At 41.3% G+C, this 20,386-nt stretch overlaps 1 protein-coding gene across 1 annotated transcript in view; it reads left to right on the top strand.

Moving 5' to 3' along the window:
• The first annotated feature begins 764 nt into the window (after nt 1–764).
• Nucleotides 765–20,386, top strand: part of C5H14orf39 (chromosome 5 C14orf39 homolog) — a 39,524-nt gene continuing 19,902 nt past the window's right edge. Inside the window, exons 1-5 of the mRNA XM_069857102.1 lie at nt 765–782; nt 10,689–10,745; nt 11,010–11,066; nt 14,122–14,248; nt 18,920–19,009. Of these exons, the coding sequence (XP_069713203.1) occupies nt 10,697–10,745; nt 11,010–11,066; nt 14,122–14,248; nt 18,920–19,009 (323 nt within the window). The 5' untranslated portion in view covers nt 765–782; nt 10,689–10,696. The remainder of the gene's footprint in view (nt 783–10,688; nt 10,746–11,009; nt 11,067–14,121; nt 14,249–18,919; nt 19,010–20,386) is intronic.

Raw genomic sequence — 20,386 nt, 5'->3', positions numbered from 1 at the left:
TCCTCCCCCTTTTCCATTTTTTCCCGTATAATATGGACTCCACTCGTGACACTAACAGCTGGCAATGGCGATTACCTTAATTTGGGTCACGGCTTTGCCTCTTGTTACAGGTAGCGTGAGGAGTTCACCCTGCAGAACTGAACCCGCTGGGGAACAAGGAATAAAACAGCACATTAAAAGAGATTAATCAGCAATCCCGCTAGCAATCCACACCGGCCTGCGTGGACGCGATGGGCTCTGTCATCCTCCCCCAGGGCCTTAAAGCAAGAAATATGCTGAGCAGCGTGTCTGTACATCCTCACATCAGCATCTATCAGCTACCCTGGGTCCCAGGATCGCAGTCCCTGGGGATTGTTTATCTAGACGGAGTTTCCAAAGCGCGAATAGGTATTTTTAAACATTTGATTTGCCTTAAGTATTGCACAAAACAAAAGCAAACCCAAAAATACCCTGGGAATGACAAGCCCCGCTGTAAAGGTATCAGCAGGATTGCCGGGGATGCAGGAGCTCGTGAAGTGATGCTAACAGGGTCTGCAGCGCTGGCTGAGGGAGGTGGAGTGCAATAAGTCCCTCGGGAGGGCACCTAGGAGATCAACCGGCATGTTTTGGGCTTGAATCGGTACCGGCCCGGCTTGGTACCGGGATTGCTCCGGGTTCGGCGACGCTGGAGCTGGCACCGGGGCTCCCTGCCCTCACCCCGGCTCCCGCAGCTCGCCCCGCGCCTCAGGAGGAGGAGGGATGCTCAGGCGGAGGAGAGAACCCGCTGTCGCTCATAAGAAAAGGTTATTGAAAATGTCAGCCCCTCCGGGGACCGGGTCTAGGGCTTTCGGGAGTGTTTCCCACCGAGCCACCCGGGAGCTTTGGAGGAGGGAGGGATCAGGCTCCGCATGATGTGGTGGGAGATGCTTGGTAGGACCCGTGTTCCGATGTGTTTCGCGAGTTTGTCTTTTTTTTCGTTTTAAGAGTGCCATAACTGTTGAAATAGCACCTATCGATCACTCCATTTCTTCCTAAAAAGAGTTATGCTCACAGCTGTAGTCTGTTTAGTGTCAGGGAGAGCGTGCAGGCTGGATCCCCACTTAAATCACGGAGAACCGTCAAAAGCACTAGAGTCCCTCAAACGCAATCAGACCGACAGAGATGTTCTCCCATTTTCCAATCTCAAAGCTATTTATTAAATATTTGTCCTTCTACCTATTATAATATGTAGGTGTAATACGAGGTGTTAGACCCCGGCTGATATATTTGATGTTATAATAAAGAGTCATTGAAAACAACAACAAAAAAATCAATTATTTTGAGACTCGTAAGGAAAGATCACGTTTGTACAGGGCCCTGATCAAGGTCAGGGCTGCAGGCAGAAAGTATCCAACACCCAAGATTTATCTTTAATTATCTTTAGGGTGCAGTTATGGGCCTGATTCAAAAGCGTCCGATCTATTGGGATTTGTTTGGCTGCTGCTTTTACCTGAAAATAAATACACGGAGCACCAAATCTCCTTTTTAACCAAAGTATGTTCACATAAAAATCTACATGTATCTTAAACCCCACTGTTTCCATCAGGTTTTGCACTGAAAAAATGCAACAAAAAGCAATCAAACAAACCCCCCAAAATTTTCAAATTGATCTGGAAGGTTTTGACAATACAGGCGGTTTTGTCAGCCAAGAAGTCCTTGTTTTCTTTTTACTTTTTTTTTTTTTTTGTTTGTCTGTTTTAACGTTTTTTTGCCTTCTTTCCCCCCTACCCCCCACCTTTCCCGGGAAGCGGTCCTTTGGGAAAAGAAGGAATTCTGGCGACTCCTTTCCCTTGGGAGGGGGGGATCTGAAAGTGGCAGGCGTATGGAAAGCTATTTCATGCCTATGGAAATGAAAAAAACCCCAATCCTTCAGCTATTACATATCTCCCCAGGTTGGGGACTAGGGCTGCCACGAAACCAACTTAACAGAAAGCAGGAATGGGGACAATTCGTGTGTTTGGGGGAAGGGTGAAGAAACAGGATGAGATATCGTGAGATAGCTTAGTGTCTAAATGCTTCTGGGACTGAGTCCGGCACAAGTACCGTGTCACGACTGGCCTGGACGCTGGCACTGAGCTGGGCTCCAGCCCTTACTGGGGGTTGCCCGCTGCGGATGGAGGCTGCTCGGGAGTGAAGGTCCCTGTTTTTTGGCGAGGGAGCTCCTCCTCAGCGTTAGGTGCCTAGTGGGTGTCAGCAGCATCACATCCAGGCCAGTCCAAGCTCCTGGTCCAGGTCCCTGGGAATATCCCGGGCTTGGAAAGAGGGATATGGCCAACGGCGGTGGTGGCATCTGCCTGGGTTCGGCATTCACTGTGCAGCTCCAAGGAGCAAATTTCTCCAAGAGCAGCTGCGTGAGGACGGGAATCGTCCATCCCGTACCCCGACAAACTGCCATACGACTTTTTTTGGTTGTTGGTTGGTTTTGGGGTTTGTTTGTGTTTTTGTTTTCGGGCGGTAACAAGTCCCTGAACCTTGCCGAGTTTCAAGAATCAGTAGTTCGGTCTCTCCACCTGCTCATCGTCTTTCTGTGCTGGTTATTCTGGTTGAGAAGAAAGGGACTTGACCAGGACAAGTTTATCCTGTCCCTGTCTCTCTGCATTTGTTAGTGCTCTCTCCCGTGTCTCCCAAACACTGCAGGGACCCTCTTCCCTGTTTTCTTCTGGGGAATTTGGCAGGGGTGACCCTAGAGATCTTCCCAACGCAGTTCATTAGTGCAGCCTGGGGGGCACAGGGTGTCCCGTCCCCTCTGCAGAGAAGGTTCTGGGTTTCTGTACCCTCTCCATCGGCTAGAGGAGGCAGCGAGGGAAGCTCCAAAACTGGATGAAAGAGGCATGGAGAAAGCGGAGAGGCGGAGTCGGGGATCCCCGCTAAGGGGGTCACGGGTCGAGGGGTCTGACAGCCGAGGGAAGAGGGTTTGGGTGCCCTTTCTGAGCCCTGAACTGACCACATCTTTTCTCAGAGTAACGCAACCCATTCATCATTGATTAGGGGTGATCCTATGGAAGAGTCCTTCCTGCTCTCCGGCCGGGAGTGAAAGGAGTCGTTTATAGCTTTGGGGTTCTTATTTATTTTTTTTTTTTTTTAAGGGATGCAAGGCAAAACAAACAAGGCGGAACCAGCGGGACACAAAGTCCTCTTTTCTGCAGCTGCAGGAACCGTTTTGTGGTGCCTGCACCGCGATAACCTCGGGTCGGGAGTCCCTGTGATAAATAGACGGGCTGCAGTAGCTCCGGGGCCCTGAAAAGCCCCAGTGAGGAGCTCTTGCCAGTCCTGGGAGGGAATTAGCCGGGAAGTCTTTGCTGGCTTTATCCAAAGCCTGTTGAAACGACTGACAACCTTCCGGGTGAGCTCGGGTCCCCGGGTTTGTGGGAACCTCAGCCTCCCTTGGCATCGCTGCTTAAAACACCGGGAGGTGTTAATGAGCATCACTGGAGTTACCTGCTACTCCGCTATTAAATTCCTGTTTCTGGAAGTTCGTGGGGTCTTTAGGAGAGTTGCTTCAGGCAGGACAAAGCTTTGAAGTGGTTCCTCCTCGGGCTTTATTTAATGATATAGGAAAAGGGGTTGCAAACCAGCAATTGCGGAATGTTGCAGGGTATTTAGGGACTAAAGCATCCCCGAGAAAGCCGGGCAGGGAAGCGGCTTTTGCCCTCCGGGACAGGCAGGGAGAGAAGGTGGGTGATGGGAGCAGCACGGAGATGCTGCAGGGAAGGACAGAGCCTCGCTGCCAGAGGGGTGCACTGAGCACAGGCCGCAGACATGTGGCTTCCAAAAGAACACTCCGTTTTCCACTTATCTCTCTTTTTCTTTCCTTTCCTTCATCTCTGACCTGAAGCCAGGTGGGTCAGCTATTTCTCTTTGAAGCTGCATTTCTCGTGGGTTGAATTGACTCTCCTGAAAGCAGCATCGCGTCTGACCAGTGCCTCGGGTGGCAGAAACTGTTTTCTGTTAATCTCTTCCGTCCTGTTTCTATTTTCCCTGTCCTTTCTTCTTTCACCAGCCATGCCGATATCCCTTCCCCCCACCCCTGCACGCTGTGCCCCCCTCGTCTCATTTATTTTCCTTTGCTTATTTATGGTCTTATATCCACCCTCAGCCTCAGCAATCTCAATAGGGAGGAAAAAACCAACCCCGAGGCTACCACAGTTTGGAAAGAAGTGTCATGTACTAATGTTATAGTTTTTTTTTTTTTTTCCGTGTCGGAACTGTGCATTTTTTTGCCTTGTAATGCTGCCCGCGTATCGATAAATAAATAAATGCACCCAACTTGTGCCGAGGGGAGGCTGCGGGGCGCATCGGAGCTGCTGGGGCTGGTGACGTTCCCACGCATCTTCAATGCAAAGCACCGCTCCCGGGTGCCAAGTGGGAGACTTCAACGCGGTTTTAAAGTATGTGTGGGGCTGCCCCGCACCTTTAGACCTGATAGATGGAAGGAGGGAGGCTTTAGGCAGTGGTAACATCCATGCCCACCCCCGGCTGGGCCAGCACGGGCGCTGCCACCTCTCCCCGCTCCCTCCCGCCTGCGCGCTCTCCCCGGTAGATGGAGCATCCTCATCGCTTTTCACCCATGGCTGGAGCGAGAGCGCTGGGAAATGTGGTTTTGTTCCCCCCTGCCCCCCAGCTCTCACTGTTACGGCAAACGGGTGTTTTCTGGGGAGACAGGCACCCCTCTAGTGTGTCCCCCGAGGGATGGAAGGGCTGCACATCGACCTGCGCGCAGAATGGCTCCAGCCCCTTCTCCCCGCAGGTGTGAGGTGGAAAATGCTGACAAATAAACTCGTTTTGGAGTTTTAGAGAGCAAGCATCCTTCATCGGGCCTGGGCAACACGAGGGAGTGATCTCCATCAGCCATGTGCAGCGAGACAAGAACTGGGAACAGAATGGATTTCCCACTTGGTACCAAAAATGCTGGCAAGTAAACTCTCTAAGACTTAATTTGGAGCTTCAAAATGCAAGCACACTCTAATCAGGGCTGGGCAATGTAAGGGAACACTCTCCACCAGCCGTATGCAGTGAGGCAAGAGCTGTTACAGTATGTATTTCCCACTTATATGCATATAGATAAATTTTCCCAGTAATCTTATGCATGTTCTGTTACTTCCCAAGGACTCATTTTAATGTTAATGTGAACTTCACAACAGTCAAATCTCTTACTGATTTGGAGCTTTGGTTCCAGTGCTGCCTGACCTTGTTTTGGGATGGGGAAAGGCTGCAAACAGAGGTGATTATAGGAGAAGACACATCTGCTCAGCACAGATCACGCTTCACGCAAGACGTTATCACCTCCAAAGAGTGAACAGTGTCTGGAAAAAACACTGCCTAAAAGAGAACATGCTATCAGAGAAAGAAAACATGCTATCAGAGGGGCATTCTGTCTAACTTTCAAAAAATACAATCACCTAATGAAACTTTACTTTAGCTTAAATCAAAATATTCCACTTTTTTTTTTTTTTGGTCATAGCAGCTACTTCTTGTATCACTATTGCTTCCGAAAGACTAATTTTAATGTTATTATGAGCTTTACAACAGTCAAATCTCTTGCTGATTTGGAGCTTTGGCTCCAGCTCTGGTGACTTTGCATTTGAGATGGGGAAAGGCTGCAAACAGAGGTGATTATAGAAGACGCATCTGTTCAGCACAGATTGTGCTTCGTGCAAGACATTATCAGTGCTTGGAAAAACACTGTTTGAAAGAAAAGATGCTATCAGAGGGACATTCCATCTAACTTTCAGAAAATACAGTTTCTTAGGTGAAGCTTTACTTTAGCTTACATGAAAAATATAGAATCATAGAATCACCAGGTTGGAAGAGACCCACCGGACCATCGAGTCCAACCATTCCTATCAAACACTAAACCATGTCCCTCAGCGCCTCGTCCACCCGTCCCTTAAACACCTCCAGGGAAGGGGACTCAACCCCCTTCCCGGGCAGCCTGTTCCATTCCCCTTTTTGTCACGGGAGCTCCTTCTTGTATCAAACGAAGCTGGTCCAGGTTTCCCAGCGTCACTGTGCTGTTTGCTGGGGCTGAGCTGCTGTGGTTCCAGCTTGGCTCCGCGCCCCTTTCCCTGCTCGGTGCTCAGGGGTGTGGGGCTGCCTGACTATTTTCCCGCCATTTTTTTCCCCTCCATTTCCCCCCCCGCCGCCATTTTCCCCCCGCCATTTCCCTGCCTTAGGGCAGCGCGCGCGTCAGGGAGGGAGAACAACCAGGCGATGTTTGGCTGAAGCTAGCCCTTTGTTCAGGGCAGTCCTTGGGGTAGGCAGGCGGCTCTGCCCCTGTTAGACGAAGCTGAGGGAGCGGGGTGGTGGCCATGCCACCACCATGACAGGTGCCATGACAGGCAGCCCCTGTCATGGTTCTCTTCACCTTTCCCCTTCTGGCAAAGCCAGCATGTCCTGGTCATTTTCCAAGCGTTCACAGCCCCACAAAATGCAGAGGGGCCACCTGGATACCCACCACCTCTGTCCTCCCACTCCCCTTCTCTGGTGCCACCATTTTATGGTGCTCATCACAGCCTCTGTGGTTTGCCACAGGACGGGGGCTTTCCTTACTATTTTCATAGAATCATAGAATCATAGAATGCCCAGGTTGGAAAAGACCCACCAGATCATCGAGTCCAACCATTCCTATCAATCACTAAACCATGCCCCTCAGCGCCTCGTCCATCTGTGCCTTAAACACCTCCAGGGAAGGGGACTCAACCACCTCCTTGGGAAGCCTCTGCCACTGCCCAAGAACCCTTTCGGTGAAGAAATTTTGACAAAAAATAAACTAAATTTCCAAATTCTAGGAATTTAGGGATTTATCTGCATCAATATCCTTTTGTTTGTCATGTTCCCAACTCAATTAATTGTGTCAGTCCAGCTCATTGTACACACTGGTAGCCACTCATGAGGGCAGAGTATACGATGCACATGGCAAAGCACTTTAAAACTTAAGTGTTAGTAACAGATCATACTTAACACAAGATGTAACAGTGTCTGGGAAACCACTACTTGAAAAAAAACTGCCTTAAAAAAAACCCATGCTATCAGAGGGACATTCTGTCTAACTTTCAAAAATACGATTACTTGGATGAACTTAACTCTATGTTAGTTTAAATCAAAATATTCCACTTTCTGTAATGGGAACTACTTTTGTGGTAAAGTGTGATATTTGACTTTCTGAAGGCTTGACGGACGTGTTGGTAGGCAGTCGTGAAGGCAGGGTACGCAACACACAAGGCAAAAGCTTTAAAACACTTTAAAAAGTGTTAGAAACAGAGGCTTCATAAAAGAAGAGCCCTACAATTACATTAACTCAGATGTAATAACTGGAATTGTCACCTATGAGGAAAGGGCTTAGATGTGGCCATAAACAGTGGGAACAGCAGAGGGTTTTGACAAAGATGGCACATCCTCATCTTGGAGGCAGGGCTGAAGTCTCCTCGCAGGGCTCCTAGAACAGTGTTGCAGGAGAGGGGTGGAGGAAGATAAGCAGCACGATGAAAGGCATGTTTTTTTTTAAATAGAGGTAAAAAGTTAGTGCAGAAATATGAACTCTACTAAATTTTAAGGAGAATCAAACAACCAGTCGCTTTGTAGAGTCTTTTACAGGAATCCTCACCATAAGAAGGACATGGAGCTGTTGGAATGGGTCCAGAGGAGGGCTACAAAGATGATCAGAGGGCTGGAGAACCTCCTGTATGAGGACAGGCTGAGAGAGTGGGGGTTGTTCAGCCTGGAGGAGAGAAGGCTCCAAGGAGACCTTATAGTGACCTTCTGGTTCCTGAAGGGGGCTACAAGAAAGCTCGGGAGGGACTATTCACAAAGACTTGTACTGATAGGACTAGGAGTAATGGGTATAAACTGGAGGGGGGCAGATTTAGGCTTGATATAAGGAAGAATTTCTTCACTGTGAGAGTGGTGAGGCACTGGCACAGGTTGCCCAGGGGAATTGTGGCTGCCCTGTCCCTGGAGGTGTTCAAGGCCACGTTGGATGGAGCCTTGGGAAGCCTGATCTAGTCGGGTGTGTCCCTGTCCATGGCAGGGGGGTTGGAACTGGATGATCTTTAAAGTCCCTTCCAATCCAAATGATTCTATGATTCTAAATACAGCCTGGTCTCAAAATAGCTCTGCTGGAATGAAAATTAGTAAAGCCAACAGAATTTAGTACTGTCTCACAGCTGACAATGGGTTAAATGGAGCATTTGGTTGTAAGGAATAAATTTACTTCACAGATTAGCAGTATTTTCCACCTTTTAATGAGGAACCTAGAAAGGGTGGTTGTCAGATGAGATATGAAGCTGCTGCTTTAATTCTGCTATCAGAAGTGGCATTGATATTGGTGTTTCGATAATGGCCAGAGAGTCCATCAGGCAGTTTGTTTGTGGTCTCTGCGCTCGGTGCAATCTTGTGACACACGTAACTTTATTGCCACAATTGAATTCCATATAATTACATTTATTAATGCGGTATAAACATGCAAGATGGGTAATAGTATTTTTCTGATGACAGCGTTCTGAATAGGAGCATTAGGAATAATATATGCTGTTTGAAGCTGTTTTACCCATTGCTGTGTATTATGTATTTCTCTTTAACATTAAAATGGAGAAAAAGGACAAATGCGTTCCCATCAAAGCTTTTAATTTAGTTACAAGAACCTGTGAAATACATTACATCAGCGATAGGTTTTGATTTACAATTTGTTTGAAAAATGAACATCACAGCATATCCTAAAAAGTGTTCGATTTTTGCAGTAGCACAAGCTGATGGAGCTCTGTAGGGCTTACTTACCAAAAATAACAGCCCCATATGAGAACATGCTCTGGATTTGTCATCCAGACTTGGCTAATGATTCGAGGCTACTTTTCTCCAGTAGGACCCAGAATTGATCTTTACTACAGTCTTACCCTGGGAGTCATCATTTGTCCAAAATTTAGATGTCTTTTGTATTAGGCTTATGTTAACCACTGCTTTTAAAATCTACAAACATCTTGCAGGTTACCAATGCAACTGAACACGTGCATCCTCTTAATTAATCACACAGAACAGCATTTGCCACTTGCCCTTGTATAACTTCATTTTAGCAACATCCAGAGTAGCAGGTATATTACATATGTGTGCTTTCAGAAGCACTGTTATTTTCTGCAACTTTACTTTTTACATAAATTGTATTGTAAAAGTGGAGAAAAAATATTAAACACTCACTTGCATTCTGTTTCTGTCTTTCACAAAACCATTCAAAAGATAAAATTGTTCATAGCTGCCTTAGTGACTAGATGATAGAATAATAGTCTGCTCTATTGGTGAACTTTATGTTGTGATTTCAAAAAACAATGAATAGAAATTATTTGCTGTTTGAAGTAATGTTTGTGGGTTTTATTTTGCTTTCGTCTGCGCACGCCCTGATGCCTTGCAGCTTTTATAGGAACTGTCAGGGAAACAACTCGTAGACATTGTTATACTCTTTTGAGAGAACAGATTTTTAGTTTATGCTCCAAACTGATTTTTGCATCTGAAGGAATTACTTAGAGTTCTTTTTCAGATCATGTGAAAGCCAAATTAAGCTTCATTGACCTGTGGTGTGAGGTAGCATTTCTTAGTATTTTTCTTAATTTTTCAGAAAATGTTTTGTTTGCTATCTTAAGTGTTCCTATGCATGAGGAAAGGGGGCTCCAAGCTTTTAAATACGTTTGGTAAAACTATTATCTCTTTCTTGGAGTTTTTATCACTGGCTATACTTAATCCAGTCACTTGGATTAGGTGTTCTGATCCTCACTTAACTGTTAGGCAAATTAATTTCTGTCAAACATCCAGCATTTTAAATGCTTCCCCCTCCTCCCCCTGTTTCCCAGTCTCAGTGCTACAGCATGTAGCCTTAATGCCACTTCAGTTAAATTCTGCAGTTGTTTTCTATTCCACTTCATCCTGGATTAGGATATCATCCCCATCATGAGTTTGTTGTGGCTTTACTTTTTAGACAATACTAAGGGTATGGGAAAGCTGTTGTGGGACAGTTAATTATCAGGAAATTTTGCTTAAGCAGTTAAGAATCAGAAAACTTTGCTTAAGTATGCCTGAGCTAACTAGCTGTATTCATCACCTCCTGATGAAATAGTGACTGCATCCTTTTTAGAAGACTACTCCCAAACTCTTTGAAAACCTGTAACTGATTTTCTGCACATAGCAGCACTATATAAACAGAAGAATGGATCTGCTTTCCGTTGTGTGCGAGTTCTGTCTATAATCACATTTATGCATATACTTTCTGATTTAAATGTACTTTGTGATTACTACAGGAGGAGTGTACAGAATGGATAAGAAGCTTTTCCGATAGGCTTAATAAACCAGCTGGACTGAAGGCTACACATTTTGTACACAAGCACCTTTTCTTGTGTCCTTCATGCCTTCTAAGAACATTAAGCCTCTCAAATACAGAACTGCTCCTGGAACAAAGCTTTGCCTAAATGCTACACCTCCCTTTTCCTAAACTGTGATTTGGAGTTCCAGTGATTGCATTACCACTATCGTGGTTCCTCTAAAGTGGTTTAGATACAAATTCAAATGCAGTTACATTTTTTTTCTCCCTTTTCTCCTAAAATGTGTGGGTTTGTCTTGCAATTTTGACTTGTTTATTGTAGCAATAAAGCTTTTGACTGTGTATATCATCAAATTGCATTTTTCTTTTGTAGACGGCACAATGAGTGACAGGCTTTTGAACAACTTAGACAAACTGCTGCTGGAGTTTGGTAGGTCATTATAAGTACTTTTAAATTACTAATTACCAATGCAGTACATACAGTGACATTTTCTACTTAAACAGTTATAGTAACCTCAAACAAATTTATAGTATTAAATTTTTCATGTTTGCCTACATGCTGTTTTGTTAGCTGTGAGGTTATGGAGAGGAGTACTTTGTTAAAATCTTAATTAATCAGTGCTTGTGCAAATAACGCTGCACAATATACGTTTGTGTATATGTATATATGTAAAAGTGTTTGTTTTCTTCTTAGTGTTCCAGCTAGAACAAACAACTTATGCTAAGGAACATGTGAAGCAACAGATAAATTGTGAGTAGTGATAAATTATCATTTTATTAGACACTGAACACACTGCTTTTGTTTCATTTGTCCTGGTACATGTTCTGTGTTTCAGGGGCGGAAGCAAGACTAATAATGGAAGCTGTCTCGTGTCCTGCTATCACCCTACCTCATCCTTTGCCATCAATACTTGCTCATTCTCCTTAGCAGACTTTGCTTTTGCTTGTGACTTTCAGCTAATGCTGTTCAGCTGTCTCGTGGACAGCCAGTTTCATGCTGCGCCATTTCCTGCTCTTACTCTGTAGCTCCTCACAGTCACTGGCAGTTCTTTGATTCAGCTGTGCTTGCTCAATGCATCTGCCACTTGCCTCCCTTTCTTTCTTCATGTTTTTTGTTCTTTACAGGTTTGGACCTCTGCCTCACTGCTGCTTCTCTCTTTCTGTTCTCTTACAATAATGAAAGTTCTCTCAGTTCCCACTACCTACTTAAGCCTGGTACCTCTTTCCTGCAACTGAGCAGTTGACAATTTTATTTGAAATTCTAAGCAGTAAACCCAATGAGAAAATACTGCTCCACATCAAATTCCTTTTCCCCAGGACTAACATATGGCATGATATTACAGACTTAGGTCTGGACTGATGATTTTTTTTTTACCATGCTACCATATCCTATCATTCGTTCATAAAAACAGTTGTGGCAGAGAAACTATTCTTTAGACAATCTAAGGACACCTGTGTTCACCACTGGTACTTCACAGGTAGATACTGAAGCTCATAGTCTTTAGGAAAAGGAATAAGAGAGAGTTCTGGTCTGGCTGGTGCTCCTCTTGATAGCAGCATTTCTAATAATCCTGACTGATATGCCTAAGCAAGCACTTATTCATTAAGAAGATTATCAATATTAAACCAAAGCATCTTAAATGTTAAAACATCTGTAACATGAAATCTGGTACACCTGGAATTCCATTTTAACTGTTCAGTCACATAACTGAGCCTTAGAGTTGAGGTTTTTCTTAACGTTTATGAAAGCTTACGGCAAAAGAGCATGCTTTTAGGGAAAATCCAAAGGCTCTGTAGTAACGTGGCATAACTATTTGTGAGTTCAGTTCAGAGATACCTAAATATGTGTGAATTCACAACCAATACTCAGATTTTTAAAAGTTCAGGTTAAATCCTTCAAAAACTTAACCAGAATTAGTTCCACTGATTTAATTTTGTCTCTGTGTGAGTATTACTTGGCAGAGGAACAGTTGTAGCATTCAGCGTTGGACTTCTGGTGTGAGATTCATCAGGCTTTTTGGCTAGAGTCCCTTCATAACCAGAGGAGGAAATAGGCACTTTTAGCCTGTGATTTGTCTTATCCTGAAGAAAGACTTTAAAGTTAGTTAGTCAAGTAAGCTTTAAAACTTGTCTACTTGTCTCCATGGAGTGTGGCCATTGCAATGGGTGTTTAGTTCTAAAGTAGGTGCTTGCATTGTCAAGTTGGGAGAGATGAATTTCATCCACATGGTCCTGCGAAAGAAAAGGGTGAGCAGAACAGCTCGCACTTATCTCAGAAGTACTCACCTATGGGAAATACTAAAATGATTTGTTAAGTATGTAAGTTTTGTTAATGCAGTTATGTTGTGTCTGGGTAAATCTCAAAATGTCACCTGCAGGACACTTCCAAATACACCATTTTTTTAAAATAGTAATGAAGAATAAGTCAGTTGTCTAATAGTTACGCTTCATGCTAAGTAAGGGCAAGTTACTGACTTAAGATACAGAAAATATTATAATATTGAAGATATTCAAGGTGACTCAGGACAGTAAAATACATTGAGAATCTTTAGCTTTTCACTGACTGATGTTTCTCTCTGAGAAGTATTTTTTTCTGATATAAATGCAGGGGGCATTGAAAGCGAATATATAACAAGTGCTGCAAAACCAGACTCAAACTTCCAGATGACTTGAATTTCTAGAGTAGTAATTCAAGCAACGCAGCATCTCGCATAACTAAGATGCCCTTCCCTGTTAAGTAGATGAGAAGGGCAGGATGTCCATGATTGGCTTCTGTTTGGGGCAACCGGCTTTGGTGTACAGTGCATCAGGGCGTCACTGATGGGAAGGGATGATTTGGCACTAATAAATCTGAATGGAAAAATAAGAAATCAAGAGCACAGAGAAAACAAACATGCACCTAGTTGTGCTTAATGCATTGCAATGTGAGCATGCGTTATAGCTCTTGCAGCTTTAACTTGTGAAAGAGAACACCGATCATGATCAACGACATGGATTCCTAACTAATCACCCATTCAGGAAATGGAATCAGTTTCTGCTGTTTGAAAAGGCAGCAGTAAGATTCTGCCTTAAGAATCTCCACAAATATCACAGTACTTGAGGATTTGTTATTATGATGCATGTTGTTAATAATTAACCTCTTTGTCCTATATAATTTCTCATACATTATATATTCCTGCCGGGAGTAAATTCCTTTTTTATTTTAATTTCTCTGTTCCTGTTTCTAGTAATAATTTGCTTATATGTCGTTAGGGATGTTTTTATTTTTCCCGTTTTGTAGTCAGCTTTCCCATTCAAAACTTTTGTGATTCTGAGGTTCTGTAAAACAGAACAAATGTTTGAGAGAGACATCAACTTGTTTGCTCCAGTCACTCTACCCAGTTGCAAGCATTATTGAGGGCAAAGTGGCTTATGCTGTTGTTTCCTTGCATGCTGCTTCTGGCATTTACATATGCTGTGGGCTGAGAAAAGAAGAAAGGTCAGCTCTAACTGTTAAAAATGTTTTGATTTCTACGATTAATAGCTACTTCAGTTTTATATAGACTGGGATGCACATAGAATTCTTGTCTTCTAAGGTCAGTGGCACAATATTAGATGATAATTAAGGTACTTGCCACACAGCTGAAACCTCTTAAATTTTTGACTTGCTTCATTGTTGGTTTGCTTAGTTACAGGCTGTCCACTCAACTGGCACTACTGAAATTAAGTATTTTGCAAGAAAGCTGGAATCATTCTGAATGTAGACTTTTTATTTCATGGACTTGTTGAAAATACATTTGCTTACTTTTTTTTATTTTTAATTTCAGTGTATACTACAAAAATTGCAGAAAAGAAGAAAGAAATTGCGAGGTTGGAGGAAAATATAAATAGCTGCAATGATGCAATTGCTGATTTGCACAAGCAAAATGAGAGTAGTAAGGAGAGCTGTAATGCGTAAGTATAATATAGCCTCAATTTTGAGTTATAGATTGCATTAAGAAAGTCAGTGATGAAGTAGTGTAAAAATATGTGTGTTTAGACAGAAAGGATGTTAAAAAAATTTAGTATTTTCCTGTTTTTATTCAATCTGCGCAAATCATGAGGTATAAAAATTGCAGTATTTGCCATCCCTCAAAAAAAGTATATTATGGAAAAACAGACTGCATTTAAGTTTGGTTTAGTTTTTTATTAGAATCAATAGTTTTCAAAGATCACAGGTGCTGTCTGCAGTGTGCTGAAGTATTGAAGTATTAAAGTAATAAGGTAATAGAAACATGATTCTATATTTGCATGCATATGAGTTCTGTCACATTTGACCAGCATTAAGAATACTGTTCAAAAAAGATTTTTTTAGTTAAAAAAATTAATAAATCTCATTGCCAATAAGGCTCCATTATGGTTTTCTTTGTTTAATTCTGGATTTTGGCTTCCTGAAATCAAAGCATCTCTCAACCCTTTGTTCACAATGTGTTTCATTTTACTTATTGTTCTATACATTTCCTCTCCTGAGATGTCCCGTAAGACAGATACATGTGTATTTCTGCTGTCAGATTTTGGTAGAATTATTACCGCAGACTGCAGAACTGTTCCTCTGGGCACACAGTTTTGATGAATGCAATGGGCTGTGGTTCACCGTTTTCTTCACAGAAATCTTTCTATCACATTACCGGTAGAAGTTTTAAGTAAAGGTCACTTTTGAGTCTTAGCAATTAGAAGTTTCTCAAGCAAGAATTTGGCTATAAGGAGATTTTTTCTTAGTGACATGAAATGTCTCATTTTTAAAAATGAGAATCCCAGGGATTTTTGAGAGTAGCTAAAACAGCAAATCTGTTTTTGACAATACAAGTTTGGCCCAGATAATATAATTGTGTCTCTTCGTTGCAGTGTTCATCTCGCCACAGTCTGTCAGTTCTGGCAGCTAAGTGATGGTTTGTTAGCAAGTTCTGTCCATTTTCTTTCCTTGAAATTCTATACCTAAAGATAAGTAAGTGAATAAAAATATCATGATATATGTTTTAATTTTTATTTTAGGATGTGAATGGAGGATTTCAGTATAAAGAAAAGAAGAAAAATAGCATCAGGGAGGGTAATTTCTAGGTGTATTTTGAACGATCTGAAAACAGAAGAAAGAATGGTGTCATTAGTGAGTGAAGAGGGTTTAGTGGCTGCTGTTTGGATCAATTGACGCTCCATACTGATTTGTAGCTTTATCGTAAAAAGAGTTAGGAAACGATTAGACCTTGAAAATAAAATTCCAGTTTTCTTTTATACTAAATTCTTGCCTGCAATGCAGTATAAAATGAACACTTTTGTAAGTTTCTGAAACCATTCATGCTGCTTTAGAAGATATCTTTTGAAGTCACAAATCCTTTTGCAAATCACAAACTGTTAAGTGATGCAAATAAAGAAATAAAAAATTAAGGATAGAACTAAGGATCTGATCAAAATTTTAATCATTGAGTTCAATGGGTTTTGGCTCAGGTCCTACAAAGAATAATTAATGGCATTAGTGTAAAGAGACTGAAAATGAGAAGTGACTCATTAATGAATACATGTATTCATGGAAGGACAATGCTTGCGGAACAGTAGACTTTGTGTCTTAAATTATTGAAAATGTCATTTAACGACATACTGAAAACTGTGATAAACAAGCCCTGGCTATAAGATCAAACAATTAGAGCACTTATGTAGTAGAATCATCTTAAACTTTAAAATCTGTTTGAGTTGGTATTCTGTGTACATAGGACATGATTCTGATGTTGATTTTGTAAATCCAAATGTTTTTTTGGAGACAAAATCAGCCTTATAGTTGATGAATTCCCAGTAAAACTCAACAGATCTCTCAAAGAAACAACTTTTTGTCTGGGTTGCTGGATATTGTAAGTATACTGAAGCATGCCTGAAGACTTTGATCGAAATATGGGATTCTTATATTCAACACATCTACAGAAAATATGATCTATGAGACAGGTGTATCAGGATACTGTGCTTTCTGAAGAAATATGTATTGGCCTATGTAACAAAGAACACAGAATGACCAAAATGAAGTACATATTTTTGGACAAAGACTCTTTTTTAATACTTAGTTTCTGTTTCTTTATGAATTCAAATTAGAAATGTTGATGTCAGAACAATAAAAATTGGTGATATACTAGTGATGGAATCTAGTCCAATTATATTGTTTCTCTTCTGTTTTATAAATTTGGATTCAGGTATGCTGAGATTTCTTGTAGATAATAATAATTTTAAAAAGCCAGACAAACTCAGAACATTGCCAATTTGGAAAAGAAACTGTTGTCTTGCCCCACTAGCTAAACTACAAGATACTTTTATTCTTTTGGATTCATGTAGATACACATTTTTTTTATACTTTAGCTGGTGAAAGGAAGGATAGCTACCCAGAACCCCTGTGAAACAGTGATGCATTTACCAAGCTGTAGACGAGCTGTTTGAACTTTGTATTTTGTGTTGTGTTTACAAAACAGCACCCTTGTACTGTGTTGTTTCTGCATGTCTGCAGAATAGATGGGAACACAAAATGTATGAGGCGGTTTGTACTTTCATTGATAAAAGCTCTATGCCTTTTTCTTTGCTTGTTCTTTTTTTCCTCCAAGGAAAGGCATGGAGTTCTCTGAGTAGAAGGTGTTTGTGTGCCAGTACATTTTTATATAAGTATGTTGGTTTCTGTTTTTTTTTTTAAAAAATCTGACCCTTTAAAAATTCAGCTTTCTATTGAATATACGCTAGCTATCGTGAAGTAGAACTTTGTAATTACATTTTGAATCACCCATTGTGTCAAACAATTTGTGGCAATAGTCATAAATTTCCTGAATGGATGCTGCAGTTTCTCACTTGTTTTTTTTTTGTTGACAAACTTTGCTGCTTTTGTAAATGTTGATTATATGTTGTGTTGTCTTACCGCCTGGAGTACATTTTATTTTGTTCAAGGTTATTGGACTTCAGTTCAGCAAATTAATTCTTAAGTCTTTGTTCTTTATTTCCCTGATGTAAAATGCATTGTTAGCTGTTACTGAAGCCTCTATTTTATTCCAGCTTGGGAGCGACTGCCCGAATCCACATACTTTGTCTATTTGTGTGCTATAAACCCTACAGTTTTGAACCATGGGTTCATACTCACAAACAAAAATACCACTTACTAATCTTACTCATGAATATGCAGGCAAAGTGAACCTCACCTCCTCAGCTGCTCTCACTTGTGCAGTAAAGTGTTATGTGATTAGTTCAACTGCAACCTTTTTCTGCATTGTCATTTCTCCCTTCATGCTTGTTCATGTAACTCTTTAAATGTGACTGTATCTCTCCTGTTTCAGATTCACTTGATCTCTTCAGTCTTTATGGATTTTCCTTGTTCTATTTCTTCAATGTTTAGGTTTGTTAGAATCTATGTATGTGTTCCTAAAGTTGGGGTTTGTGTGTGCATCTCCTAGGACAGGTAGTTGCACTCAGACTGCATTGTAGTGCTTCTGATGCCTTTGGGTAGCTTTTGCTCTGTACAAAAGCTGAATTTATGTTATAGGTAGCCTGTTTTCTAGAGTTCCTACACTCAAGGATGAGGCACCTGAAATACCTGGATGTTGAGGGAGTACTATTAGTTTACTAGTAGGAAGTCCCTTCTGTGTTCACTTTGATGGGCTGCATCTTGGCTCTTACATTACATGAAGCTCCTGAAATGAGAAGAAGAACAAAAAACTGATTAATTGTCTTTCAAGGCTGTAGGGGAACCGCACGAGAGGCGATCCAGGCTAAGCATTACAGAATGTGGGCCCATCAGATTGCTCTAGAGGAATCTAGTTATGGGTTGGGTATGAGCTGCTTGGCACCTCTTGCCTGGAGCCAGGTACCTGGAATGGGTGCATTTAACCATGCAGACATACTGTATAGCCAGGTAACCACTGTGTGAAATATGAAAATAGAGGCTGATGACAACTTAGAGGAAGAAAATATTACTTGAAAGCAGCTGAAGTTCAGTTCTCATCGGCCATTAATTCATTATTGACCCTTAGCTGATGTGTTTTCCTGAAGGGTCAGAATTTGAGTTCAAATCTAGTTGGTAAGAGCTGGCATGGGGACCTGTGACTCCAAATGACCAGGTCAGTGCTCTCAGTGTCTAGGCTATTGTGCTGAAAGGCAGCATCTTTCTGGCTGTTTCCTGAGCAGGACACGGAGGAGATTCTGACTTTGAAATTGCTGCTTGTGATATCGGCGAGAACAAAGTTTTGTGCATCTCCAGCTAGGGGACAGTACACATCGAAAGGATTTACTGCTGGTGCTGTTCTGAGTGCCTGATATGTGCATTTGGATGCTTAACTGCTTAGAAATAGTCTCAAAAAATTGTGATGCTCACTCTGTTCTTTAAAAACTGCTTTATAGTCTTTGCTAATCATATATATTTGTTCTTCAATTGGCAGCTTTAAGTTCTGAACAAACTAAAAGTATGCATGTGAAAGCTTTCTGTACTAAACCCATTTATGATTGACTTTAAAAATATTAAGTAAGTTATTTGTTCTAGTAAGCTGGCTAAAGGAGCTTGATGTCTTCATTTCTGAATGAGTTTTTATTAGGAAAGATCATTTATGTTCTTTCTTTTTTCAACTTTCTCCACAGGTGGAAGCCCACTTATGTAATCCTTGGCAAGCATGAAGAATATTTGAAAAACGAACTCGAAGCTTTACAAGAAGCTACAGAAAATGAGAGGTATCAGTGATCACATGAGATGAAGTTTCTAGCAGTAGTACTTAATAAGCTATCTAAACTGATCAGCAAAGATAGAGCAGTCTGCATCAAACAGTTGTAAATTTTCTGGATAACAGAAGTGGCTCAGTAACTAAAGAAATTTTGGTTTACATTGTTACGAGGTCTTATGCTATTTGTAGTTACTGGTGGAAAAGGATCAAATATGCCCAAGAAATAAAAGCAATGAATGCTTTAGCTTTGGCAGAAACATGAAATATCAGAGCATATTTGCAAGAACTTACATAAGTGTTATCTATTAATGATTTGTTTTGCCACTGCTATGACTTGTCTTCATGTAGATGTGATTTCAGGAGTTTCAGATATTCAGGTTTGGAAAGATTTATTTGGTAAATACTTAGGTTTTATGTTTTCTTCAGAATAATCATGTAATTGAACCATTCATATATGGAGTAAGTAAGGTAGCAATTGGAGGCATTCTGATAATTTTGTGCTTTTCTTTATTTGAGAATATGAATTGCATATGGTTATTAGAATGTGCAAATCAAGTTTTTGTATTCTGCTGTATGTTCTTCAAAATAATCATAAAGCATGAATATTCAGTAGTAGATCATGAAAAACAGAGTGAGTGGCTCAGGAAAGACTGGTCTAAACCCATTTTGAGACCAATTTGGGTAAGATTCTAGTCGGTATTAACTGCAAATTTAATTCTGCTCAGTAAGTGACATTTCAGTTGTTTTCACCTTCATTAATTAGATTTTGCATTTTAAACAAGTGATTAGTTGTGCAATGTAGCTGCCTGTGTTCAGTGGGACAAAGAACAGTCCCTGAAGATTTTCACTGAAATGTTAAAACAGCAGTGTGCTAAGTTAAACCTCTGAATCTCTGTTGAACACTCAGATAAATTTGATCTTTATTTTAGAGGGGATGCTTACCTCTACTGCTCTGCTTGTGAAGGTGAAGAGATTGGTTAGCCCTGTGGTGAAAAAAATCATGGCAGATTTACCTCAATAACTAAATACCAATTTAGAGGTGTAACTCTCGGTAATGGTAAACGTTGCCTTTGGTTCTTTTGTAAGTGTTCTTTTTGCCAGTTGTCCAAGACAGCCAAAAGAGCATGCCTGATAGCCTTTAATTAACTCAGTTAGTAGCTTATCTGTCTTCTTCACATTCTGAGCTCTATATTTGGTGAAAAACAAGGCTATGTTTGCTTTCTATGAGTATATGATGAAGCCATTTCGGCTTTCACTAATTTGAGCTGACAAGCCAAAGAAGCATTACTTTTAAATTGCTTCTTTAGATTACTAGTTTCAATTCCAGCATGGAAGTGTTTGATCTGTTTTCCTAAGCGTAATTATAGGACATCATGACTATAAATCA

The sequence above is a fragment of the Phaenicophaeus curvirostris genome, chromosome 5, assembly GCF_032191515.1.
Source record: "Phaenicophaeus curvirostris isolate KB17595 chromosome 5, BPBGC_Pcur_1.0, whole genome shotgun sequence".
NCBI classification, from domain to species: domain Eukaryota; kingdom Metazoa; phylum Chordata; class Aves; order Cuculiformes; family Cuculidae; genus Phaenicophaeus; species Phaenicophaeus curvirostris.
This window is presented reverse-complemented; position numbering and strand designations above follow the sequence as displayed.